General features: G+C 39.4%; 1 protein-coding gene across 4 annotated transcripts in view; it reads left to right on the forward strand.

Moving 5' to 3' along the window:
• Positions 1–1,122: 1,122 nt before the first annotated feature.
• Positions 1,123–27,957, forward strand: part of FUT9 (fucosyltransferase 9) — a 113,220-nt gene continuing 86,385 nt past the window's right edge. Inside the window, exons 1-2 of one of the 4 annotated variants that reach the window (XM_062608416.1) lie at positions 2,872–3,009; positions 13,505–13,630. Coding sequence is in view for 2 of the 4 variants with exons in the window: in XM_062608413.1 (XP_062464397.1) it covers positions 2,700–3,009 (310 nt within the window). In the remaining 2 variants the exon portion in view is untranslated. Of the gene's footprint in view, positions 1,740–2,511; positions 2,545–2,638; positions 3,010–13,504; positions 13,631–27,957 lie in introns of those variants that run through there. The other 3 variants (XM_062608415.1, XM_062608414.1, XM_062608413.1) reach the window with 3 other exon arrangements.

Consider the following 27,957-nt stretch of genomic DNA (forward strand, 5'->3'; position numbering starts at 1 on the left):
GTATAATCACAAAAGGCGTACATATTCTCTCCAATGAGAAAAAATGTTTACTGCTTTCATGAAAAGGTTTTATAGAAGAAATGCAATCTTGTATCTAATAAAGCAACTCACTACAATGACTCTGAAATGTAAGGGTTAATGCTTGTATTCTTCATAAACAAAATAATGCTATAATTAAAAAAGAGAAAATCTTGATAAATCCTTGTGCAGAAACAAATCCTTGCACATACATATAAAGAGTATGCCAGAATCTAAAGCGAGCCCTGTAATTTCCTGGAGATCTGACGAATTTCCAACAAAATAATTTTGGTGAAAAAAAAACTTCTGTGAGCATGTATGTGCTTGCTTTGATGCAGACTCAATTTGTAGTCAAAGCTAGGAGAGAGCTAAAGTAATTCATCTGAGAACAGACGGGACCTCAGTGGTTCTTTTTCTGTTGTGAATCTCAGGGAAAAAAATGTTTACACTCAGTCTCCCATTTCTCAGGAATCACTTTAACTAGCAGGCTACTATTACGCTGGGCTCAGTTGGACGTACTAGAGCTGTTCATCAGCAACTACAGATTAAAAAACAAACAAAAACCAACCTATATTAACACCTGCATTAAATATACTAAAACCCCATATTAACTATTTTAAGAAAAAAAAAGCGCAAATTCCTGTACCACTCACACTAGATAAGTATTCACTCTAAGATGTCATTATCTATGCAAAACCCAGATCATTCCCACTGCCTGGTTTCCCTTCCCTGACATCTCTCTTACTAGCCTAGAGCCCTTGCTGAAGGCACAAAAGGGATGGAGTCAGCAAGTATGGGGGAAGTGACTGAAATCCACAAGTTAAAGGGGTGCTCAGATCTAATCCCCGGACTGAGACCAGAGAAGAGAAAACCATTGAAAGATTAATTTGTTGAGAATTTCCTTGTGAGCAGCAGCACCTTAAAATGAAACTTTACGTCTTGCTCCTCCTGGCTTTGCAGATGCCCAGAATTGAACCTAATAATTTCACAATATCCCCTTTTCCCCTCCCCTTGCTACTGCATATGGTGGCTTGGTTGAGCCTGTGGAAACCAGAGGACATCCTCTGGCCATGTATGTATTTTTGCCAATAGCTGTAGGGAAGCAGAAGCAGATCCCTCGCTTTCTCTCAACAATTTTATGAAAAAGGTGCACAGCTTGGATTTTTCCTTTTCCCAGTTTAGCTTGCTAGCTCTTACAGTGGCATGCAGTGCTGAAACCTGTGTTCGTCCACTGATAATGTTTCCATAAATTTAGTCCCTCCGTTTGTAGGGGCAGGGCTTCTTTTGTTAACCCCAACAATGAGCTCACAGTAGGTTGAGCCAATTCCTACCGTGACTGCAGAAATATTTGTAATTGTCTTTAGTGAACTTTGGGTCAGGCCTTTCTTTCGGAATAAACCTGTTAGAAGACCAGACCGGTTCTCTAATTGCCTGTAGCCCATACAGCAAATCAGCAGCTGGAAATGTGGAGCTGCGTGGAAAACTACCCAATCTCTTTCTTCCCTGGCTTCACAAGTGGGAGCTGTTGATACCTGCACGGCTCTTGGTACAAGGCAGAGCAGAGCATCGAAAGTTAATAATCCACAAGCCACTCAGAAACGTCTAGGACAGAGACACTGACACCAGGGAATCATATGTCTGCACTGAGCAGCTAGTAAATTGTTTACTTGGAGGGCTCATGAGAAACACACAGATAAACCTCTGAAGCCACTACTTGGCAGGTAAGGCTACTGATGTACTTTAATAAATAGCACTGTGTTCTCATGATCGTTGCTGTATCTTTTCCTCAAATGTACTTGCAGCAGTTTATTGACATTACATAATGCCCGGAGAGTTCAGAGCAAGGATAAAGAGTTGATGGCCAGCTTTGGTGTGCATGTTTATTTGACATACTTGATTTACAGGTCTCCTGTTTACACGGTGCACTTTTGATATGTTGTTTCTTTTATTTTTAATGTTAAAATCATTACTCTTAATCCTAAATAAACATCCAAGAAGTCTTTTAGGTTTCGGGTGAAGATTTGAAAGACTGCTTTTAAGAACTACTCCGGTGTATGGTTCGTTCCTCATACAGTCAATGATGACCGTAATCTGTGTGTTTTCCTCTTGTTTACCGCCTTTTTTTCCCTACCACAGCACTGGTTTGTTTCCTGCTGCCGGGTGGGAAAAAAAAAGACGGAAAAAAGGAAGAGCAGAGTAGAGGATGGGCGAGGGCTAAACAGGTTTTCCCCTCGGAGTTGGGGGGGAACTGGGGACCTCCTGCCCTTCAGAGGAGCAGGTCGTCCTTCCCGTGGGAACTGGGAAAGCGGGGGGGGGGGGGGGGTGGGCGCTCCGCGGGGACGCGCCGGGGGGCAGCAGCGCTCCCGCGCCCACCGGCGCTGCCTGCGATCCCGCCGCGGCTCTGGGGGTTCCGGGGCCACCCTGCGGAAGAGGGAGGACGGGGGTGGGGGTGGACACCGACCATAAGGGGGGATCGCGGCTCCGCGTGGGGGGAGCGTACGGACCGAGGAATGGCGGGATGGACGGGTGAGGGATGGAGGGATAACGGCTGGAAGGACGGACGTCTGGAAAGATGGAAGGGTGAAGGATGCAGTGATGGGAAGACGTGGGAAGAAGGGATGAGGGGCAGAGGGAGAAGAGATGGAAGACTGAGAAAATGAGTACTGAGGGAGAATGAAGGGATGAAGGGCTGCAGGAGCGAGCACCCGCCCTCTCCAGCTGCTCCCCCTCCGCGCGCGCCTCCGCGCCCCCACCTCCCCCTCCCCGCTCCGCCGCTGCGCGTGCCCGCGCCCGGGGCTGACTCTCCCTCGCATCCTCCTCCGGCGGCGACGGCGGCAGCGCCGGGGATGGGCAGCGAGAGCGCGCCCAGGAGCAGCCCGGGCCCCGCCGCTCCCCCCTGTTCCCGCGCCCGCTGCTGCTCCTGCTCCGCCGCCCCCCGCGCCCCGGGGGCAGCGCCGCCGCCGCGCTACCCGCAGCCCCCGCCTCGGACGGGTGAGTCACCGGGCCCTGCTTCCCCTCCCTCCAAAAGCACCTGCCGTGCACCCCCCTCTTCCTTCCCCTGCGCCTCCCATCCCGGAGCGGCCCCGGGGATGAGGGGGGGGAGGCCCCGCGCTCACCTCTGTCACCGCCCCGGGGCAAAGGATGGGGGGTTCCGGCCCGGACTTGCCACCCTCGCCCCCCGCCGTGGCGGAAGGTCCGCGGGCAGCCGGCGTGTCCCCGCGGTCCCGGGGGCTGCGGGGGAAGCGGCTCCCGCCCCGCTGCCCGTTCCCGCGGGGGTCTCACACACGCACAGCCGCGCACATGGGCACCCCGGCAGCCCCGCTCCCAGCCGGGGCCAGGACTCCCCTGACCCCATCTCCACGCCGCCGTGCGTAGCACCCTCCTCCCGCGGGGGCTAGGGGGAGGGGGGGGCAGCTCTTCAACTTTTGCGAGAGACCATTTGAATGCGGGGTGGGCCCGGCTGCTTCCCCCGAGTACCACCCGGGGGGCGGCGGAGGGTCCCGGTTCACCCTCTCGGGGCCCCGGGAGCAGCGGAGCACGGCCATTCCCGCGGGCCACGGGGCGCAGCTCCGGGTGGGACTCGGCTCTCGGATGGACTTTTTTTTGAGCCTCCCTGCAACAAACAGTGAAAGAAATGAAGCTTGGGGGCGGGGGGAAGAGTCCGTGCTTGTTTTGCTTTCGCTGCCCAGAGCCCGCAAATGATGGGATGCTGTGGCTGAAAAGCGTTTTCTGGTTTTTATGTGTCATGATGCACACGGGTGGTTGTAGGTAGTGTAGTAGCTATCCGTATCTCAATAGTTCCCTTTCGAAGGGTTGTTATGGCAGCAGCACTTCTGCTTTCTTTTATTTACCATCTCTGGCTCAGAGCAATGTTAAAGACCTGGAAACTGCCTTGGGAAAATAAATAAAAAAGAAAAACAAAACAAAAATAAAGCAACAACCTTTTGCCTCTTTGCCAAATAGCCAACAAGTATGCACAGAAAATTTACACCAAATCTTCACTCCCTTCTCCAGAAGCTGGTGCTGTGATAACACTGAAAACTGACGGAGGCTGGTGGAAAGCATTCTTTTTTTTTTTTTTCCACAATTCATGGTTTTGTTAAATTTTGTTGGAGTTTTTGCTTGGGTTGACATTGGGGTGTTTTTTTTTTTGATTGTGTTTGTTTGTTTTTCACTTCTACTTTTTCATTGTAGCCTTTCTCACAGAGGATTTCTTAGTCCTGCATTGCACTGGGTAAAGGGATTCATGCTGTTCTACATACAAGTAAAGGACAACATTTGCAGAATGAAAAGCTTGTAATTCTGTAGGTTTAGCTTTCCTGTACTTGCAGGATGATGAGTTTTCTTGCAGTAGGAAGGGGAATGTGCATGATGCTGATCAGAAAGGTTTCATCACATTTTAAATGCCACAGCTGGTGGCACCCTGAATCAATAAGATTTAGAGGTTGTTACAGACATAAGTTTCTCTGTCACCTGTGATGGTCAGCCTGTTGTCAGCCAAACCACAAACAGTTGTGAAGAAAAATGATTCTGATTTCAGTGTAGTTACTACTGTTCTATTGAACCAGCATTTAAACCATGAAGCCTTTGATGAGGACGGGTTTTAAAAACATATGAAATAAATTGGCAGAGGTCTATATTACTTTGTAGTTTTTACTCTGTACTTGTGTAGGTACCATCTGTTGTCTTCAACTGGACTTTGCTTGAGTAGAGGTTAAGCAGTAAATAATAAGGGCAAAAGGATTCTGTCTTGGAAGCTCCCACATTTTTATTTCCGGCATAATATTTGCAGACTAATATTGATATTGCAGGATAAAATGTTATGGAATTGTGATACCTTGTTTCCAATTGTACATTTTGCAATAAGTTTGGCTTATCAGTAGGAAAGGAAGATGAGTGTGTAACTGTTTGTTTAAAAATGAGAAAATGCTGTCCCAGGGTGATTCATGTGCTGAAAGAGACTAGATTCAGGTTAAATAGGTGAACTAAAATAATGTAGTGCAAGTGATCCGTAACTAATTTTCCTTGCTTGTAAAGAAAACAGGCACTCTTGTCATCTTCAAACTGAAATAGAGAGATGTTGGAAGAGAGATTAACACCAGCCAGATAGATATTTTTAATGACAAAATAAACTCCTGAATAAACCTCAGATGTTTCTGAGGGAATACCAGCACATTTCTTCATATAACTGTGGTCATGATTCTGAACCCAGCTAAATCAGATGAGAGGATGAAAGTCTCCCTAGGCACTGTTGTGACCAGATTCAAAGACATCTGCTAACCATTTTTGAGCAACCAGAATGTGAAAAGATCATTTGTATTTTTCCCTGTTGCCATAGCTGGAAGGATCTATTTCATGTCTCATATAGAATATTCTACACTTTACCCTTCCGGGCTGTACTCAAGCCCATAGTTCTTACCTGTCCAAACAGCTCAGCTGAGATAATTCCTGTAAGAAAGAATGATGTACATACCGTGAGGGACAGTTTCAATGAAACCAAACAGTTAAATAACAGTCACGTTTACTGGAAAAAGGGTTTGACTTCGAATGATATTTTCATATCTGTTACCACTAAAATTTCATTTTAGGTGTTGGGAGTAGCATGTTAAAATGGCATTATTGGGTTTATAGTTCTGATATGAAATGACTAGCTGAATTTAATCAAGCTGGAGAGCAGATGTTTCCAACTTCAGTGATTTAAAAATATCCTTAGTGATTTAAAAATAACCTTAAATTGTAATGAAGAAAAGACAAATTTGGACACTGAAAAAGGTTATAGCTGAACTTACTTGATACTAATGAACCAAGAGATTGCACTTATTTAACATTAGACAGAGCTAAAATAGAGCAAAAAAATGAAAGCTGACAAAACCCAGTCATGATAGGAAAATACACAGTATAAACCCTGAGAGACTATTGTCAAAATTACCCCTGAGGTTCCAACTTTAAGGTTCTGAATCCCTTATGGCAGTCAAATGGAAAAAGCCCCATTGACCTCAGTAAGTATTAATTGCTGGAGTGTATTCTAAGAGAATGGATGGGTAAAGTTAACTAAATTAAGTACCACAAGAATTCTGACAGATAGTTCCTAAACTCAGATTGGAAATGTAGGGATTTTCTTTGTTTAGGAGGAAGTCCTGGCTCCACCGAAACTGAATTGGAGTCTTGCTATCAATTTTATTGGGTGCAAAATGTCACCCTGAGAATTATTTTTCAAGTGACTTTTGAAATACTTTGTATATTATGTTTAATTTGGTTTTAATTTGTGTGATATTCTATTTAAACGAAGTTACCTTTGCCAAGCATGAGTTATTAATTAGTTATTAGCAATCATTTTCCCTTTCCTTTCAGAGTTTTTTAAATGTCAGTTTTTCAGGAATGGCAGGAAATACGAAACAGTCTGCCTGTAAGATTCATAAACTGAATAATTCAAAGCCAGCGCTGTCATTGTGGAATCACTTTTTTAGTATGATGCTGTCAAAGTCATAAAAAAAGAAAATCAAATGTGACATCATAGAAGACAATGTATATAGCTGTCATGACATCCCAATGTTTTAATTTCCCCACTTATACTTAGTGTTTAATGAAGATAGACTTTTCTTTCTCTCTTCTGGGGAAACTCCTAATACAAAACATTAAATGTTCAGAAAAAATGACAAGTATATTTTCTTAAAAAGAGAAACACCTCTTGTGAAAGACAAGTCCCCAGTGTAAAGGAAATTAAATCCTAAAAGGAGACAATGCAAAGCATTAACGGGGAAAAACAGATAATTTGTAGCTAATGAGAAAAACTATCTTCAGGTAGGTTTTCTAGAAGGTGGAAGGTATGATTTTGATAAAGGACAGTTTATTAACTGTTCCTATCTAGGTATGTACCTTTGTGTAAAAAAAGACACTAATGCAGTTTCTCCCTCAGAAATCATAGTCATTTCTGTGGGGTCTTTCTGCTGTTTTTCCTCCTAAATTAAATATATTTAATGCTAATGAAAAGTACCAGATTGGGAGAAATGGAAAATGAACACTGTTTTTACCCAGCATCTGTGTGGCATAGAGAGCAGCAGTGCAATGTGGTGACCCCACACTGAGCTGTCATTTCAGCCTGTCTTGGCTGGGTGTTTGACATGGAGAAAATCTTCACATACCGAAATCTTCCAGGTGGCTAAGGACCTCTTTTCTCCAGAAGCCCACCATATGGAAGAAATTTGCCTAGAATGGGATTTTATTTGTTATCCTCAGCCTCTGCCATCTTTAGAGAAACTGGGCCTGGCTGTGGCTCCATGGGTCCTGGGCAGATCCTGTGAGGGGCTCAGTATACTCAGTGCTGGTGCTTTTGAAAGTGCTGAGTACATTTCCAAGATCCTCTAAGAAATGGAGTGAAATACCCAGTTTGTTTCACAAGGGCCACAAACCAGCTTTTAAATCACAATGATTTTCCATCACTACTTCATGTTGTCTGTGTTTGAAGCGGTGAACTAGAGGTGAAAGGTTCCAAGAATGTGATTACCAATCTCCTGAGACATTTAGTTCTTCAAGCATATCTTACTGGAAATACTTGTATTTGTATTTCATCAATGGGGGCAGAGAGAAAAATGAATTAGTAACATACATATTTTTCTTTTGTTTTCAAAAAATCTTTCACACTTTTTTCTTTTTTTTTATTTTTAATTTGGTATAGAGTCTGCTAATTCCATGTTGCCAGCTATTCAGTTCTGAAACGCATATATAATCCATGAGCAAACAGCCCTATTGTTTATATTTTATTACCACATAATACTGTATTTTTTTATCTGACAGTAGCCAATGATTTAACATTACAGTCTCATACCTGGCGAAAATAAATCATTCCAATACTAATGTTTGGTGTTGTTTTTTTTCCCCCTAATGTCTGCTATTCGGCAGCAGAAAATTTCAGAAAACATATTAAATAAATATAAAATAAAAATCTATTATTTAGAATGGATCTCTCTATATAATGGTTTATTTTGTATAAATTAAGCTTACTACTCTTTTGGAAAAAAATCCACTTAAAACCATTGTAATTGTTTTATACTACAATCTAAACCTACTATGTAAAGAAAGCTATTGAACTAAGAGAAGCCACCAATTGCACACCAAAAGTGAACATTTAAGTGATAATCCAGATGTTCAAAGGTCTCTTGTTTTTTTCTGCAGATGTCTTCTTCTTTTAGTTTGTCCAGGACAGCAACTACAGCAGTTTCAAACTGAGAAAGTGTGTTAGAACTGAAACTGCAGGAAAACCTGTTTTCCCATTCCATGGGAATGGAATAGAGGAAGAGATCTGTAAGGAATAATCTTTGAAAGACACGATGACTTAAACATGCTTTTCTTTCAAAATTACTTCTTATGTTTAAGATGTGTGTTGAAGAGTTTTAATTTTGCATTTATCTAGAGTCTTTATTATCGTTTTATTTACCTAATAAATCCTAGAAAATATTTTCTTCATATATCAACTTCCATCACAAAGCCTGTAGCTAACATTAAAGCATTAATCATCATTTGCCATATTAAAATGCCCAACTTAAAATTCTAAACAAATGACAGATGTAGACTTCTTTGTAATTAGCAAAAAAACAGTATCAAATTTTGTATAATGCTTATATTTGACTGTTGATTAGTTTGTTTTAATGCTAAGAGTGAGTAATGCTTAAATATTCTTTAGGAAAATAGTTAATGCTGAAAAGCATAAATTTAGTCAGAATGTAATAGTTGATGTCTTTCTTGCAGATTTGAACTACAATTTGAGTTAGAAATCTAAACTACTTTGAACGAACTCTGCCTGTACTTAATCACTAAGCATCTGGTTTGCATTTTTGTCTTTACATTTCCTTACAGTTCTTCCTGCAGCTTTTTTTTTTTTTTTTTCACCTATTTTTTCATCCCAGATGGAAGCTCTGGGTAGGAGTTCAAAATATTTTAAAATAGACTCTGAATTATTAAGCAGTATTAACTCCCTGTATATTCAAAGACTTTCTTCAGATGAGTCGCCACATCTTAGGAAGTCAGGTACCAACAGCAGTACCCAGGGCAGACTACTAGCCAAGGACAGATGGATGCAGGTGGCAAGTAGACCATGCCAGGTACCATGGGGTGAAGCCGGCTTCATAAAGCAACAAAACCAGTTTTCTCTGCTTATCAGGGTGATATTTCAGAGGTTTTTGAATTTACAAATGTCTCCTTTTGAAATGAATGACACAAATTTAGAAGTCCTCAAAAACCAAAGTTTCTTCCCGGAATTGCTTTGGATAGACTGAAATGTTCAATATTGTAATACACATCCCAGTGTATAAGAAACAATTTAAATATTTATTTTTTTAAGGATTTTTTTTGTTTGTTTTGAAACCAATACTTTAGCAAAATCAGTTCAATTTCGTGGAACATTGTGATTTCAATGGAACTGCATATTCTGACAAGAGGATTTCAGTGAAGTTTCTTCAGTGGCTTAAACTACAGAAGAAGAAAGACCTTCCATAAAATTGAGTGTGCTGAATGAAGGCGTCAGTCCTGAAATTGTTTATGTAAATGCAGAGCTTTAGGAATATGTGTATTCCAATAAATTGACTGACTGTGTACACCAAGTTACTCATGTGACAAGTACTCTGACATTATTAAAACTGAGTCCTTTCTATTTGACGAGGCAGTGGAGGTCTTGGCTTTAGAGGGAGACAGTAGAACTGATAATAGAACTTGATCTGGAATTCTCCATCAAAATTATTTTTCAGTAGAAATAATTCATGCTTTGAACTTAGAATTAGCATTAGTATGGGTCAGTAATAGAAGAACTTAATTTAATTTTGAAAAGTGGAAAATCACAAAATTTCAAAATTAAGAACTTGAATTTGAAAATATTTTATGGTCACTACTGATGAATATTGCATTTAAATGGAATGGGAGGACATTCAACTACACTTAGAAAGCAATCAAGTTATTATTATTATTATTATTATTGCCTGTATTTTTATCTTTGGAATAAAATTTATCAGCCAAAGCTATCAGCCTAGGGCTATACCAATTGAGCAGTTTATTTAAGCTGGCAATACAGGATTTTCACAAACTTAACTGCGTAAGACTGTTATTCATAAATGCCATTTTTGAGCATCAGAATCTTGCTAATTCTAGAGCTTGACAGAATTATGAGAGTTTTAAGTGAGAATGCTTGCCCCAAACACCATTTGGGTTGGGTTTAGAGAAGGAATCAAAACTCACTGCCTGTACATTCTCCACACCTCCCCTGTAGCTATTTACCAGTCACCCTTGCTGGGCAGCATGTGTGGGGAGCAAAAGAATGACGAGCTGCTTCCCCAGTAAAGCTTCCTGGGGGACACAGCCAAGATTCCCCATGTCTTGACTTTGATGAGCCTGAATGCTCTGTGCTATGCCTTCCAGACCTGCTGGACCTCCAGCACAGGCCCATGTGCGTGTTTGCAGCAAGCAGATAGTATTTGAGATTCTAACTAAAGGATATTAAAGGAGAAAGCAATGAGAAGATTGCAAAATAGCATTTAAAATATTTCAACAGTTAAAATGCACATAGCTAGGTGAAGTGTGTGTCCTTCAGTCCCACTGCAATGAAGAACCTTTATTCCACAGGTATCCTAGGGCAGGCAAGTGCAAGCAGCTGAGAGCATCCATATTGTTACAGCAACTGTAACAAAAAGAACATAAACTAATAATTACGTTTGGGGTTTAGATCATTCCAGGCAAGACAAGTTTAAGCTTTACATGACAAATAGCACCAGGAGTCAATGGGGAGGAGTTCCAAACTGATTGCATGTTGGAGTCAAACACAGCAGCACTGCTATGTAACCTGGGCTGGGAATTTTTACACAGTTGTTAATATCCAGCATGTGCTTGAGAGTAATTTGATTTCCTGTAATTAATGAAATAAATAAAAAAAAAGTTTGGTATGTGAATGTACCTATAAACTACAGTGTGAAGAAGTCAATTCAATGCAGTAAAAAGAAAGCAGACAACCAAAACCTGCCAACTACATCAGTGGGTAACCAAAGAAGATATCAGCAGTCACATCTTTTTCACATTTACATGATTACAAAATATGGAGACAAATGCCACTCTTTAAAGTATAACTTGAAACTGGGAGACTACCTGTTATTAAAATAGGTAGCTTCATCCCACATTATCTTGACACTTTCAAATAAGCCTAAATTTAATTAGCTTTCACATCACCACATTCCTCTCAATCTTGTTATGTGGCAAAATAGACTAGCTGTGGAGACAACTCACTTTCTCAAATAATGATTTTGCAACCATATTATGCATACTGTTCATCACTGAGGAGCAAAATCTGTTTTCCTTAACACCTAAGGTACACAGGGAGAAAAAATGTTATGAGTCTGTTGCACAGTTAGTAATGAAGCATTCAACCATATGAAAATATCATTTTGTTTATGGAAAATTTTACAGTTTTGCCAGTTTTTTATTATAAATAGAACAAAAACATAAGTTAGATGTTTCTACAGATTAATAAGTTATTTTTTTTTCAGTCAGTTATTCTGCTTGTAGGACAATCTAGTTGTAGATAAATTCAGAAGATTGATTATGATAAGACCAAAACAATTTGTTATTTTGCATGGTGAAAAAAAAACACTGTAGTGGAAAAGTGGAAAGCAATTTCAGAACAGAAACTTGAAAAATATACCCTTTTCACTTCTTCACATCATTTTTTTCTTGAAATTTGCACAATTCCTAGAAATATTCTGATGTAAAAACATCAAAGTATTTTTCATTCTTCTCTGAAAATAATTCATGCAACTCTAGATCTACAGGAAGTATATGATATCTTATTGGATGCAGCTGTCTGTTTTAAGGTATATAAAGACAATAGTCTAATCAGCTGAAGAGAATCACTGTGTCTTAACCATACAGCTTTTAAGTATATATACACAATTATCACACTTATATAGGAATATACATATATATATATATATATATATGCATACACACACATACATACATACATTCTTCCTCCAGGTCCATAATAGCAGCTGAGCTCCTCAGGCACCCTACCTTTTTTTTTATTTTTCTTTTTTCCACCCCTAATAGAGCAATTCCCTGTGTGGGTTTATGGATTTATCTCTTTTCTTTACCTTTCTTGGACTGACCTAATTTGTAATTCTTTTTGCTCACATTACTATGCAAATAATATTTATTTCTTTCGCCAGGTAGTTACAGAATATGTCATTTTTATGTTTGTGCCCCATTCCTGTAAGTTCTTAATGCTGTGTAATACTCATGGATTATCGGTAGTTTTCAGGTAAGTAGAGAAAATGACTCCAAAATTATGTCTCTCTGAAGGTCAGAGATGCACAGCTAGAAATGGAAGCTGAGGCACTAGGTTCCCAGTCTGTAGGTCTGGTCATGCCTCCTCTTACAGTATAAAATTATTTTTGCACAGATTTTCCCAAAAATATGGAGAACAATTTTGATGCCATGTGGGGAAGGTAATACATGATAATCACAGGCTATTTCAGCAACAATGAGAAAAGGCTGGTATAGCCTTGAGAGAATAGTCACTGGCTGGTCTAGATGGTAAACTGTGCTATCAACTGGTACGTGTATTGTTTTAATCTTTCTAAAAAGCATTGCTTCAAAATAGTATTTTCCTCCTGCTTCATTACTACCAGTATCCCTTTCTAGGCCATTTACTCTTAGTTATTACTGATCTTTCCTTAACTTCTGTGATACTTTCTTCCTGCCTTTGTTTCTTTTACTGTTCAGATATGCTTTATTGCAGTTCTTAATTTCCAATTTTCCCTTTGCATAATTTACCAAATTGTCACTTCCTACTTAATTATTGACAAGTTATTTTATCTGCCCCAGGAAAAAAAAAAAAAAAAAAGAAGAGGGAACTTGGAGAACTTGGAAGTTTTCACTAATAATTATATGTGATGACTGAGGGCAAAATCCAGACAGAGACTTACAGCTAAATACATTAAAGGTTTTAGGCAGCAGAAATCTGACTTGGACATATTTGTCTTATTAGCAAGTAATTCAGCACAATAGGAGCAGACTGGTAGATCAAAGCAGCTGTTGCTGAGATTATTATATTTAAGGTATATGATCAATGTGTTTTACTATGGACTAGATGTAGTTTGGTATTTTGGACCAAATGTTACTACCTTGTATGTACTCTGAGGCTGTTCAAAGGACTAAATACTTCAGATCCTTTTGTCCTCACTGCGAGTTGTCGTAGATTTGGTACAGTCTTTAAGCAGAGCTTTTAATTTTCTTTGCTTCAAAAGAAATCTAACCCATACACACCGAGACTGCTTTGCAAACCAGACCAATGTGTGGTATTTGGGAATCACTACAAACCCACGCTACCTCTCCCAGTCAAATGACAGTCTCCTAGGCTCTGAAAAGTAAACTCCACCGCCACCTTGCCCCAGAGTTGCCCATACCTAATTCATTATTTAGTCTTAAAATTTGTGTTTGTGTGTGTCCTCAGAAGAATCTTCAGCTTTCTGAAGACTGGACAAGTTCAAGGACTGTGTAAACCTATCACTGCGCCAGCTCATGGACTAAGTACTGCAACCAGGTACCCATTCATTGGGCAGCTCTGTCAGGCACTAAGGTGTACAGTCATTAGTCTCTTTTGTGTGGGAAAACAAGTATTTCATTCCCCCATTCTGACTATAGAGACATGGTTGCTACAGGTGTGGCCAGTGTTTTATAGAATCATAGAATCATAGAACAGTTAGGATTAGAAAGGACCTTAGGATCATCTAGTTACAACCCCTCTGCCATGGGCAGGGACATCTCCCACTAAAACCATGCCACCCAAGGCTCTGTCCAACCTGGCCTTGAGCACTAGCACTCCACCAGGGATGGAGCATTCACAACTTCCCTGGGCAACCCATTCCAGTGCCTCACCACCATCACAGTAAAGAACTTCTTCCTTATATCCAATCTGAACTTCTCCTGTTTAAGTTTTAACCCATTACCCCTTGTCCTATCACTACAGGCCCTAATGAAGAGTCCATCCCCGGCATCCTTATAGGCCCCCTTCAGATACTGGAAGGCTGCTATGAGGTCTCCACGCAGCCTTCTCTTCTCCAGGCTGAACAGCCCCAACTTTCTGAGCCTGTCTTCATACGGGAGGTGCTCCAGTCCCCTGATCATCCTCGTGGCCCTTCTCTGGACTTGTTCCAACAGTTCCATGTCCTTTTTATGTTGAGGACACCAGAACTGCACACAATACTCCAGGTGAGGTCTCACAAGAGCAGAGTAGAGGGGCAGGATCACCTCCTTCGACCTGCTGGTCATGCTCTTTTTGATGCAGCCCAGGATACAGTTGGTTTTCTGGGCTGCAAGTGCACACTGAAGCCGGCTCATGTTCATTTTCTCATAGACCCGCACCCCCAAGTCCTCCTCCTCAGGGCTGCTCTGAATCTCTTCTTTGCCCAACCTGTAGCTGTGCCTCGGATTGCTCCGACCCAGGTGTAGGACCTTGCACTTGGCATGGTTAAACTTCATGAGGTTGGCATCAGCCCACCTCACAAGTGTGTCAAGGTCCCTCTGGATGGCATTCCTTCCCTCCAGGGTATCAACCAAACCACACAGCTTGGTGTCATTGGCAAACTTGCTGAGGGCACACTCAATCCCACTGTCCATGTCAGCGACAAAGATGTTAAACAAGACCGGTCCCAACACCGAGGGACACCACTCGTTACTGGTCTCCAGCTGGACATTGAGCCATTGACCACAAATTTTTGTGTGTGGCCATCCAGCCAGTTCTTTATCCACCGAGTGGACCACCTGTCAATTTGATGTCTCTTCAATTTAGAGACAAGGATGTTGTGTGGGACAGTGTCGAATGCTCTGCACAAGTCCAGGTAGATGACATCAACTGCTCTACCCCTGTCCATCAGTTTTGTTTAGCCCCATCATAGAAGGCCACCCAATTGGTCAGGCAGGATTTCCCCTTAGTGAAGCCATGCTGGCTGTCACCAAGCACCTTGCTGATTTTCATGTGCCTTAGCATGCCTTCCAGGAGAATCTGCTGCAAGATTTTGCCAGGCACAGAGGTGAGACTGACTGGTCTGTAGTCCTGTAGGTCATCCATATTCCCCTTCTTCAAAATAGGAGTTATATATTCCCTTTTTCCAGTTGTCAGGAACTTCACCTGACTGCCATGATTTTTCAAATATGATGGCCAGTGGCTTAGCAACTTCATTTGCCAGCTCATTCAGGATCTGCAGATAGATTTCATGAGGTCCCATGGACTTGTGCACGTTCAGGTTCTTAAGATGCATCCTCTCCTATAGTGGGCCTGGGGTCTTCATTCTCACAGTCCCTGCATCTGCCTTCCAAGACTTGGGTGATGTGGTCAGAGCCTTTGCCAGTGAAGACTGAGGCAAAGAAGTCATTGAGAACCTCAGCCTTCTTCAAATCCAGGGTAGCCAGTTCTCCCGATAGCCTCCGGAGAGGCCCCACGTTGTCCCTAGTCTTTCTTTTATTTGCAATGTACCTTTAGAATCCCTTCCTGATATCCTTCACATCCCTATCCAAGTTTAATTCTGACTGGGCCTTAGCTTTCCCTACCTGGTCCCTCGCTGCCTGGACAACATCCCTGTCTTCTTCCCTGGCCGCCTGTCCTTGCCTCCATCTTCTATAAGCCCCCCTTTTCCCTCGAAGTTTCCTCAGCAGCTCCTCATGCATCCAAGGAGGTCTCCCGGCCCTCCTGCTGCACTTCCTTCTAGTCTGGACGCAACACTCCTGAGCTTGTAGCAGGTGATCCTTGAATATCAGCCAAGAGTCTTGGGCCCCCCTGCCCTCTAGGGCTATATCCCATGGAACCTTACTAAGCAGGTTCCTGAAGAGGCCAAAGTGGTCTCTTTCAGTCCAGGTCAGTGAGCTTGCTGCACGCTCTTTTCGGTATCCTGTTTTGTCTCAGAACAGTCTTGGAGAGTAGCAAGTTGCAGTGCCAGAGCCAGAACAGTGAACCAGCTGAAATCAACACAGGCTGCCAACTTTTTGGGCAGCAAATGTAACCATAGTACTACTTGGGAAGCAGCAGCACATCTCTTTTCTGTTTATTGTAGAAGAAAAGCTTTATCCCTTTTCTTTCTCCAGTTTCTGAAAAAAAAAAAAAGAGTGCACTTTGCTAACAAATCCTGAAGCCTGGACAGGTAGATGCACATCCTGCGAATCTTAAGCAGGGTGCTTAACTTCTGTCTGGGTGAAATTTAAAACAGAATTAATGATCAGCATTCCCTTCTGTATCAGACTGCCAGTCCAGTGTCATGACTTTATGTAGCCCTGTCCTCTGTGTGCAGGTTGCCCACTACCCAGTCTGTACCACTTACCTTCCTGGGGAATGGTGTCCGTGTCATAAACACTGATGCTTCATCTAATGTGAGCTAAGATGCCAGAAGTGACATAATGAATTGCTTTGCCTTTTAGTATCCAAACTTGTTATTCAATGCAACAATCAACCATTGCACATGTCTACTGACAGGTACTTTATAAAGGCTTGTTCTCTACCCCGAATTAGGCTTCCTATGCAGAGCATAGGAGATAGATGAGTAAGATCAGGATCCAGAGAAATCAGCAAGCAAAAGAAGGGAGAGTTTCAAGGAAATATGGTGCAACAGTAATACACGTACAACCTACACCTTAAAGGCATCTACTTTCAGCATTGGGAAAGTGTCTGTGGTTCCCTGCAAGGAAGCACATAAGATAGATCTATCTTTTCTCCAAAATAATTAGAACGAGCTGCTAATTGATGCCCAAATATCCACTAATTAGAGCACTTAGCATTGAGGTGGATGATCTTTTAAAAGCATACCACACTTCTGAGTTGGAGAAAAAATTGCACTCACAGGCACTTTCAGGTCAGAAGCGTGCCCTAACTACTGACTGAATGGTTATTTTAGGATAAAGTTAGTGACTTTCTCCTCTTGAAACTTTGCCAATTTTGGTAATTGATTAAATAGCTAATGGAAGAGGAACTTAAACCTGACCCCCTTTCTTCACAGATGAGTGGACTGACATTGGTCTATGGAGTCAATTGCTTGCTATTTGGCTGAATAAATATTTAAAAGCAAACTGAACCATTCCAAGAGGGGAAAATTAAACAGTTATCTTGCCAAATAACAAGTACTTTCTGGTTAATGGGAACCTTCTGGGAGTCAGTCAGTCTCAAATCTAATACTCTCTATAGATCAGATTAAGTGGGGTTGTCTGTCTCCCAAGCAAGAATTTCATTTACTGTGTTTTCAGAAAGTCTTGCTTTCTTGTTTCCTACCTTTTCTTTTTCCTCCCCCCCCCCCCCCCATGTGGGGTCTGGTCTGGCAAGTATGTTCTCAGAAAATGTATTGGTGCTCTCTGCAGGGCAAGACTGATGCCCCTTGCAAGCAAGTTCATACTCCAAGAACCTGGCAGGGTCAGGGCTTGAGGGACATGGCATGTGAGTACCATGAGCTTGGCCATGCGTTTGTGTGGGGGCTGGAAAGTGTTAGAGCTGGCTGAACGCTCTACTTAGCATTGTCAAAGTGGCAGCTAAATCCCTGGATGGACTTTATACTTCATTTTAAGGTGTTAAAAAGCAATGCTCCTAAGCACCTTTAGAAATACAGAGCTGCTAATAATGGAAACCTTCAGCAAATGTAGTGTTTTATATCAAGTGTTTAGTATCCAGTTTGTGAAACTGAACATCTCCTTTCACATAGATATAGTGCAATGAGTGATAATACGGCTTTCCCACAGTGCTTCACCACTGTGTCTCTGTTTGTTACTAGAAGGTATTCAGGTCTGTGGTAAAGGCATAAAATAAGTTAATGTCCGGAGGAGTAGAAAAATGTTAGTTCAGAGAATTATGCTTTGAATGAAAGTAAATATCTATCACTTTCCCATAGATATTATTTTTTGACAGACTGTTTACTTGAAAAGGTCTTTGTTAGCCTTTTGTCACTATTTAAGATTTTTTAAGTCTTTGTGGCAGAGACTTTTGTCGTGTTTGCTCCTGTATCCTTGAAAACAATATGTCTTAACATGGTAACTTGACTTAATCCAACCTATGTTATATATCTTATTTTACAAAGCAAACTCTTACATAAGTTTCTGTAGCACTAAAAAACCTTTGATGAAGTCCTTAGAAATCTGATTTATTCAAGTTGAATTAGTCATTCATACTTCCTAATGCTCCTTGAGCCATTATCAAACCATAGATATGATTCAGTGAAAGCCTTGATGTTTGTGGTAAGTCTTCTTTGGTATAGATGATGGAAGAGAAGAAACCTTTGGAATTTATTACTCCCTGATTAGACTGAAACCTTTCTGAAGCAGGAATAAGTTGACAAGAACATTAGAATTTCCCAGATAATTATCTTGTCAATGGCTGGAAATCTGTTGGTGGTAGGCAGGCAGTAGGAATATGTTTTATTACAGACTCCAACATAAAGTGTTTTCTTGCAAAAATTTAATCTAAATTGTAACACATTGGAGAGGATTATTTTTCTAATTGCAGCTTGTGGTTTCATAGTTGCATGTATAATTTTTCTATGATGAGTAGCCTGAAATTCTTTGATAGACCAATTTTGACTTGTATTCTTCTGAGACTTACAGTCCAGTGACTAGAATATATCTATTTTACACTATCCTAATTTTACAAATTATTCTTGGGTTTATGTCTCTTTCTGACTTCTGGAAAGGCTAGCTTTTCTGTCGGAAGCATATATATGCCAGAATGGTCTTATTTCCTGTTAGTCAAATCCTTGGCTGCTAATCTGTTGCACATTAATACACCTGGGAAAGCCAACTTTAAGTATTTGCATTTTGAAATCCTGAGTGTTTTTTTAAAGGCTGTGAATGAAGTTAGAGTTGTGCCTCTGACTGTGAAGTATTTAACTAATTTAAAATATAGCCTAATCTTCCATGTGAAGCCATGTTTTAGGTTTAGGTACAAACATGGCAGTGTATTTTAATATCAGGGTTTTTTTTTCTCCTTTTTTGTCACTAGTAATCTGCACCTTTGCCTCTCGTTTTCTGTATTTTCCCATCTCCTTTAGAAGTATTTTATCACTGAGGGAAACGATCCTACTTGTAATACTATAATTGACCCAAAGTTGTGAGTCTGGAGAGGTTCACTCATGAGTGGCTTTCCTCCCATCTAACTTCTGCCACCAAAACTAAGCTAACATTTGAGGTATCCTCTCTAGTTAGGAGGGAGAAAGACATCTCCAGGGGGAAATTGAGTGCACTTTCTGGACTTCTGTCTTAAGGGAATTTGTCCTTCTATATAGGAGAGAATCTGTTTAGGACTATAAAGGAGCTTCAGTTGAGTACCATGGAGAACAACTTTCTTAAAAAATGCCATAGTATTAAGACTATAATTTCTATTTATATAAGACTTTCAGTTTCCAGTGTAATCACCTGTGATTGACTTGAGCTGTGTGTAGAGAACAGGAAAGGAGCCAGATGAGCTTGCTGTGCTATCCCTACAGTAGGGAAAGCAGTGGAGTATGGTACAGAGATGTTTGAGCTGGCAGTGCAGAAACCATTGTGGGACTAGAGCAGCACAGATGTGTTCATGCAGCACTGCACACTGAGTTAAAAAATGTTGCTGAAACCAGCTTCATTCACTGGCACAGTACCCAAATTTATATGAAATTTGTTTATAGCAAATAGACCAATAGAACAGTCTTTATATTTAGCAGGGTTTTTCCAGTTTACCATTTTCTTCCAGTTTCTTACTTGGTTTTGAACAAATCATCATAAAAATTCAGCAAGCTTAAACACATCTTGTACAAGTTTGTTTTCTGTTACAGAATACATACTCTCCTGGGAAGCAGTGCAATCATTCCTTTTTTCCTGCTATTTTTATATGTAAGCTTATCTATATTAAGGGCTACGCCAATCATAGAAAAAGTGAGAGCATCCTGATACACAGTTCTGGAGTAGTAGTAGTGATGTAACTTAATTTAATTGCAGAAAAGTCCTTTCATTAATTTGTGTGAATGAAGACAATCTGAATACTAATAGACAAGTGCATACCATTAATTACTGCTAAAATGAAAGGATACACAATACAAACCTCACAATAAATGCTCATAGCACTATTCCAAAGAAGATTTCTGAAGTTGTGCATGACATATCAGTACATCTTTTTAGAACTGCAAGGCTATGGAGGATAAAACTGCAATCTTCTCTGAAAGCCTGCAATGCAAATCTGAATTTCTGTGCAGTTACTATCATTTTGACTCCTAAATGGAAATAATTCAAATTAGAGCTTGTAATATTAGTGCTGCATACTGTTTTTTAAGAGGAATTGTTTTGACTGGGTAGAATCAAATTTGTCTTTGCCAAAGGAAATGTCTTTTACATTGGGATGAAGGCTGTTCCCCATTTTGGTTTGCTACTCTTTTTCACAAAGACTGTACTATGTTATTTCACCAGAAAGTCCTTCTAGCTTGGGAAATAAAAATCTATGTGTAAGGAAATCCAAAACCAATTATACAGAGGCTCAATTACTTTCATCGCTGCTATTCTCAGCAGAGGTATGTTGGGAGTTGATCTGCTGAGAGGGAATTGCGAATGCCCCTGCCCGTGAGCTGTCAGGACAGCATGAGCATTTGTCTATTTTCCTAAGTTACATTTGCTACAGGAGAAGAAAATGGAGACAGCAGGTTTCAGATCCAGCTCTGTCTTCTTGGACAGAAAGCTGACTTCAAGTCTTTTATATATACACAAGTGCTTTACTGGGCTTTTTGGTTAAATGTAAAAAGACATACAAAAAAAAAAAAAAAAGGAACTAAAATTTGTTTTATAACAGCAGTATATTCACTTTACACTTACAAATTTGCTGAGTAATTTCTGTACTGTTTATGGGCACATGAAAAGACTTGTGATACCTAATCTTATTATTTTATGATATGTTCTATGCTTTTTTTTCTCTTAGTGCTCCAACTTAGAAAATCAGAGCATTGCATGAAAATCTGAAAGGCCATTAAACAGAACAGAAGAGAAAGCTAGGAATATACATGGTACACTTTCTATGCATAATGCTTCTTCTAAGACTAATAAATATTATTGTTTTCTCAGTTATGTTAGCAAACAAATATTATTTTAATGATTTAGGTTAGATGACATGTTTTAGTCTGAAACAAATTATGAACAAGTTATATGAGCATATACTAATATGAGCAATAGAACTGCTAGATCACAGAAGTTAGAACTTTCAGCTAACGGAGTGATGGGCGATGAAAGTTAGCTGTAGCAAAAGGATGACACTGGATGATGTGTTATGAATTCTAGGTTTCTAGGTGTCATGACTGTAGATGACAGCTTCAAAATACATCCCATAACAAAACAAAACAAAAATAAGAAAACCATATTTTGAAAGTTGCTTAAATCACATAATTTTGAGCAAATCTCATAGTCTCTTATAGCTTGAATTACCATTTTTTTGGGCTCTTTTGACATTTCTGCAGTCCAGTCTGTACCTGTGTGGCAGTTAAGATGGAACCTGGAGAGTCACAATGATTTTCAGTGAATCCACTGAAGTCAGATAAATTTGTGCTTCAAAAATGGGACAGGAGACTTTTTTTACACATACTTTTTATATAATTTGAAAAATCTCCAAGATTTTTTTTTCTCACCCTTTTTGAGAACTATGAAGTTGTGCAGAAATAAAGGCATCTTTCTGGCTTATAAAAGTTTTACTTGTTGTGATAAGAAAGTAAGGTCAGTAGGAATAAAATGGCTGCATTTCTACATGGAATAGTTTTCATGAGCAAACTGTTAAGAAATTATTGTTTTGAGATAGAACTTGAACTGTCTTAACCTTGGTGAATCTTAATTCCAATTTACCTCCCATACTCTGATGATCATATACTTAGGTAGGTACTACTATTGACATCAGTGTGATTACTCACCAGCATGAATATAAATCAGGGTGGGTAATCAGTATGGAAATCTCTAATGCTATAATTATAATATTTTCCAAAGTAGCACTTCCCTTGACTGCTCATCTTGCTTCATATCTAGAGTTCAGCCTTACACTTGAATCTTCAGTTAATATGTCTTTCTGTTATGGGATAATGTGTGGGGAATTGGCGATGCTGACTTATTATGATTTGATGCCATGAGCTGCAGCTTTTCCAGAGCAGCTGCTTTTCCTAACAAACATAATGGCCTATACTAAGCCTTTGATTTTCTGCATATTTTACTTGTTCATTAGGTCTTGCTCTTTGTTTATTACTGTTTCATTTGTTGTATTTATTCTACCGTGTGTTTCAAGATTGTCAAGTATTTTCAGCTGTGTTTTCTATTTTGCTTCTGCAGAAGTTGCTGAAAGTTTGGACAAGCAGGTTTAGATTAGAATTTAAGAAAATAATGGGAAAAAGGGGTCAGAATCACTGGGTACCCAGCTGAAGCAAAAACAGTGGAGGTGCAGAAAATTAGGGGTGTATGTTTTTCTACTGCAGTTTTGAGAGCTAAATGTCTGCACATGAGCGCATGCCACTTACTGCAAATTGTTCTTCTGACTATCGCTTTCACTTGGAAAATACTCAGGTCCTTGGCTGTGTACTGCCAACATTCATTCTGAGCCCTCCAAACGGACAGAGAAGGTATTGTTTAATATCTTGTGCATCTGATGATTTCCCACTTTCACAGGAGAGGTTCTTATTTGAGTTTTGCCTAAGAAAAAGAGGTAGCAGTATTTCCGTGACTTACGCTTCATGTTTATTAAGTAATTTCTTTTATCATTAATTACAGTGGATTGTATTTGAGTTTAAGCTTTATGTGTGTTTTACTGTTTTAGATACTTTTTACTCCATAAGCGTCTGTACATTCTTATTATTAGCACCGTGCTGTAACAGATTAAATACATTATCTACTTGATAATTTTAGAAATTAAAAATATTTTCAATTTTTTCCTGGTAATAATACCCCCAAGCAATAACCATTTCTATTTTGAATTTTATTCCCATACAACATTCTAGACCATGGTATTCTAAATACTTATAAAAACAATGATTTCATGACAATATGAAATTCTTTCCAATATTTTCAGGAAAACTTTTGGTTTGCTGTATTTTATTCAGATAATTGAATTTTGTTACAGTCTCATTAAATTGGAGTCTGGCTCACAGGCTTTTATTTATTTATTTATTTATTATTTGTCAAATGGATTTTGAAAATAGAAAAGCTCAATTCGTTTACTGTGATACCTAACTAGTGTGTAGGCCAACAGCGTATCCTCTGAGTGACTCAGGGACCACTGTGCTCTTGTCCTATTATATCTATTGAAGGATCATCAGCTGGCTATACAGATAAATATAGATTTTTTGATAGATTTCAACCTTTTCCTTCTGTTACTAAGAAAGCCCGTGAAGAGTTTTAAGCACTGAGTTACCATCCTTTTGTGAACCAATTCTTATAAACTGCCATTGAATGACATTCAGAAGGCTAATGCTGGACACCAGACTTCAGAGTAAGGAGAGAATATTCAGTTTTTATGTGTATTTTGACAGATTTTATGTTCCTGAATGCTTGTCATGTTTTGCAGCTCACATAATTTTGCTTCAGACATTGGCAAATATTATCAAAGGAAGTATATTTTGCTTCATACTCTTCCTGCTATTTCAGTTTTGCAGTCTTCCATTTAGGGAGTTGTGCAAGCACATAAAATAAGTGCAGGCCTCTAGGAAACCCTTCATAGCATCATTCCTGTTGCTCTGTGACCCAGTTTCCTTGTGGAAGGTTGTAGCATCACAGATGTGTTGGAGCATCCAGAGAAAGAAACAGTTATTGGTGTCCTGAAGATCTGCAACTCCTAGCTCTTTGAAGCTCCTCATACAGGGTCACAGCAGCCAGCGCAGCTACGCTGGGTGCCCTCTGGGCTTTCTCTGCAGACACCCATCAGCTGGAGGGCTGTCATGAGGAACACACCACAGAGAGGAAGCGAAAAGTTTAACCTCACAGTCCTTCACTAGGACTATGCCAGGCTCCCAGAGTAGTCTGGGAAGTTGTGGGATAGTAGATCTTCTTCACAGAGACTGTAGAACCAGCCATGGTCTATATGCTTGTTTTCAAATGGAGGGAAAAGGCCCCTGTAACACCTATCCTCCAAGAAATCCTGATCATCTCCTGTTCACAGCTGTTGAATAAAATTGCTTGATAAATTATTTTCTAATTAAGGAAATTATTTGTTTCGCCAAACCCAGAAGAAACCCCATCTGAAATTCCTAGCCAAAATATTCCACAATTGGCATTTGTCATCTTTGTTATATACTGTTTAAGGGGACATTTGATGTAATTTGATTTCTGTGTATTACAGCCATAGTATAGTTATCAGCCCATTCTCCAGAATTTGCCAAGTCTTGCTAAAAGTGATAAATTTAAGTCCTTGGAAATTAAGATTATTTTTATGACTGTGTTCACTGGATAAAAAAGGAAGTTTTTCTTCATATAGCTGCTTAGTGAATACTAAATGAAACTGAATTATGCTGAATATACATATATTTAATTAAATAATGTGAAACTTTACATGCATAAAATTAGATCTTTAATGCTAATTTTAAAAAATTGCTTGGGTATGGTCAGCATAATCTATTTTTTATTAGCACTTCAGATTTATTCTGGTTTTGATTTTTACTATCTCTTTACAGCAATAATCATTTTTATTTATTTAAGAAAGTAATTAAACTCAGTTCCGCATATATTTTTAGAGGTAATATAAAAAGCTCCTGCTGTGATAGCAAATGCAAGAAATCTGCTTTCTGGGTGAAATTATTGCACTGATGATTAAGAATCCATTTTTCTTCTTTAATTTTAGAACTTTCTTATTTATACCAATAGCTTGATTCAAAAAACCCACAAAACATAAAAACACCCCAAAAAAAAAAACAAAATCAAATCAAAACATCATCAGCAACAAAAAAACAAAAAACAACAAACCCCATTGTCCTGGTTTCAGCAGTAGCAGTCATTTTTTCTCCTTCTTAGTAGCTGGTGCAGTGCTGTGTTTTTGACTTTTGGCCTGGGAACAGCGCTGATAACACCGATGGCTTTAGTTGCTGCTCCGTAATGTTTACTCTGGCCAAGGACTTTGTGAGCCTCATGCTCTGCCAGGGAGGAGGGGAAGCCAGGAGGAAGCAGAGACAGGACACCTGACCCAAGCTAGCCAAAGAGGTATTCCATACCACAGCACGTCATGCCCAGGACATAACTGAGAGTTACCCAGAAGGGCTGGTGCTCTGCGGGGTAGGACTAGGTATCGGTCAGTGCTTGGTCAGGCTGGGTATTATCGGTTGGCAGGTGATACTGTATTCTCTTCCCTTGTTATTTCCTTTATCATTATTATTATTGGTGGCAGCAGTAGTGGTTTGTGTTATACCTTAGTTACTGGACTGTTCTTATCTCAACCTGTGGGAGTTGCATTCTTTTGATTCTCTTCCCTGTCCCTCCGGGAGCAGGGGGCAAAAAAGGGGGGGGAGTGAGAGAGAGACTGTGTGGCTGACTGGGGTTTAAACCATGACACCCACCAAAACAGTTTCTCACAAAGTTTCTTTTGAATGGAGGTAGTTTATATTTCCATTCACACTGGCTGTTTTCCAAGCCCTTAAAAATCCATTGACTGAAATAGAAAAAAAGCAAATAGAGCTTCAGTGATTAAAATTCTAGAAATTTTCTTAATCTTCATTTGTTTTGAATGGATTTTGTGGGGGGCTGTAGTTTGTTTTGTTGTTTGGCTTGGGTGGTTTTTTTTTTTTGCAAGGAACAGAAATTGTAATGAATAATGACAAGTTTAAGATGTAACACTTCTTTTTTCAGATATCTGTAGTTTAATGTGGACTCATCAAATATTACTGTAGTTGAGTGATTATGAGCATACCTGCTCTGCCATTTTCTCAAGGAGGTAGCATTTCCTTGCAAAACCAGTATGATGAAATCTTAGTTTGGTTTGTCTGGTTCTTAAGAAAATTGAAAGAAACTTGGTTAGTGAATGACAACTTTATGCCTGAGATGATTTGTCTCTTTATGATAAAAGATTTTTATCAGGAAGAAATTACAGTGAACTTATCATTCAAAGTGGGTGTTTTAATGACCTTTCAATATTGTGCTAAGAGGTAGGGATAAAAAGACTTTTTTGCTGACTAGAAACACTGGCAGCATCTAACAAAGTGAGAATTTACATCCAGGAAATGGTCCTAAGGAAAACAAAGGCAGAAAAAAAATGAAATAAACCAGTTTTATCCTTTCAAAAGAGAGAAGGTATTAGAAGTATTGAAGACTGCAACAGCCACTGCAGATCAATTGTTGAAACCACAATGGCTGAATTGTGGAAATAATTTCTAAATGTGTTTCCAGATAGTGAAATAGAAATTGCCTTTAAAATTAGTAAGAAAAGAAAGTAGATTTATTTAAAAAAAAAAAAAAATCTTGCTGTTTGTTAGCATAAATTCTAAGGGACAAATGATTTTTGAAGCAATAGGTGCTACATACCTAACTTATACAACCTGGTTTCTGAAGCGTGTAAATGCGCGTGTACCTCGAATTCTAGCCAAAATCTCCTTCTGAGGGTAGTCACATATTAAATACTTGAAATGCTTGAATACTTTGCTTAAAAAAAAAAAAAAAAGGAAAAGAAAAGCCCAGTGTGACTGGCAGCAAAAGTGATCATGTTCATGTCACTTATAGCAGATTTACCCAGGATTTTTCAGTGGGAAAAATGAAATCTGTTTTATGTTAAAAGTAGGTTCTTCTTTAGAAAACAAGGAAGTGGGCACTGTCAGGGAATGGGACCATATATAATTTCCAGTTAGATGGCCATCTTTCATGTCCGTAGATATGAGACAATGCCAATTTAAAATGATAGCTGTTCCCTGTGCATGTTTCATGAGCTAAAAATTCCACAACAAATTTTTCTGGGGAACTGCAGCACATGAAGCCTAGTCATGGAGCTAGAAACATATTCTCAGTGCTAAACATATTCCTCTGTTCCAGAAAATCTAAGAAAACTTGTATATTCAAATATATTTAAAGAAATCATACATAATAAATCAAAAATTACTTTAGTAAACTTCTGAAAGTAGTCAAAGACATCATTTTCTCTATTAGAGGAATTAACCAGACTTTCAGATTCAATACTAAACTGTTGTTCAAGTGTTACATTATATAAAAGATTATTATTTTTGTTTGTTTGTTTCATTTTAATGACATTAACAGTGACTGGTACTTAAATTGCATAGTTAAGTAAGGGATAGTCCTTTTTCTAGAGAATCTGTGGGATCTGTTAGAATCTGTTCATGCTTTGATTTAGGGATCATCATTGTCAGACACAGGAGGTGGCTAATACCAAGAATTGAAATTCTTGTGTACTAGTCATGAACACTAGGAAAATTTTATACTGGCTGAAGAAAGTGTTGTGGAAGGGAAACCTCCAAAAACGGGATTGTGCTTGACCCTCTTTGCAACAGCCCCTAACTCGTTATGACTAGAGCTGGCCAAACAAATTAATGGATAATAAAAATAATTTCCACTAATTCTATTTAAAGCCAAATATAGCAGGTGGCAAATTGTTTTTTTTTAATCCTAAATGAAAAAATGAGGCAGGGCTGTGTTTAGGTACTGAAGTAGGCAAAATATTAACTTCTAAGTCTTGACTTATTAGCAAAGACGCATGAATTTTTTTTCATTCCAATTTGCTTCTTACTGATGGTCTTACTAGTAGGGAGCAGTCTGTTTAATGACTCTTCTGCAGTTGTGGTATTTTCAATCTTCCTTTTTCTGTATCATTTTTAATGATCATAGCATTAAAAGCTAGGAAGAGGAAATACCACCTCATCTAGCTTGACCCACCTCCTTTTATTGTTTGATATTCAGCTTCATTATCTTCTGCCTTTAAAGGGTCAATGCTAGAGCCTGTAACTGATCACATTTGCTTTCAGCTTG

The sequence above is a fragment of the Pezoporus occidentalis genome, unplaced genomic scaffold (genome assembly GCF_034315485.1).
Source record: "Pezoporus occidentalis ecotype Australia unplaced genomic scaffold, CSIRO_AGI_Poc_V1 ctg13, whole genome shotgun sequence".
Classification (NCBI taxonomy): domain Eukaryota; kingdom Metazoa; phylum Chordata; class Aves; order Psittaciformes; family Psittacidae; genus Pezoporus; species Pezoporus occidentalis.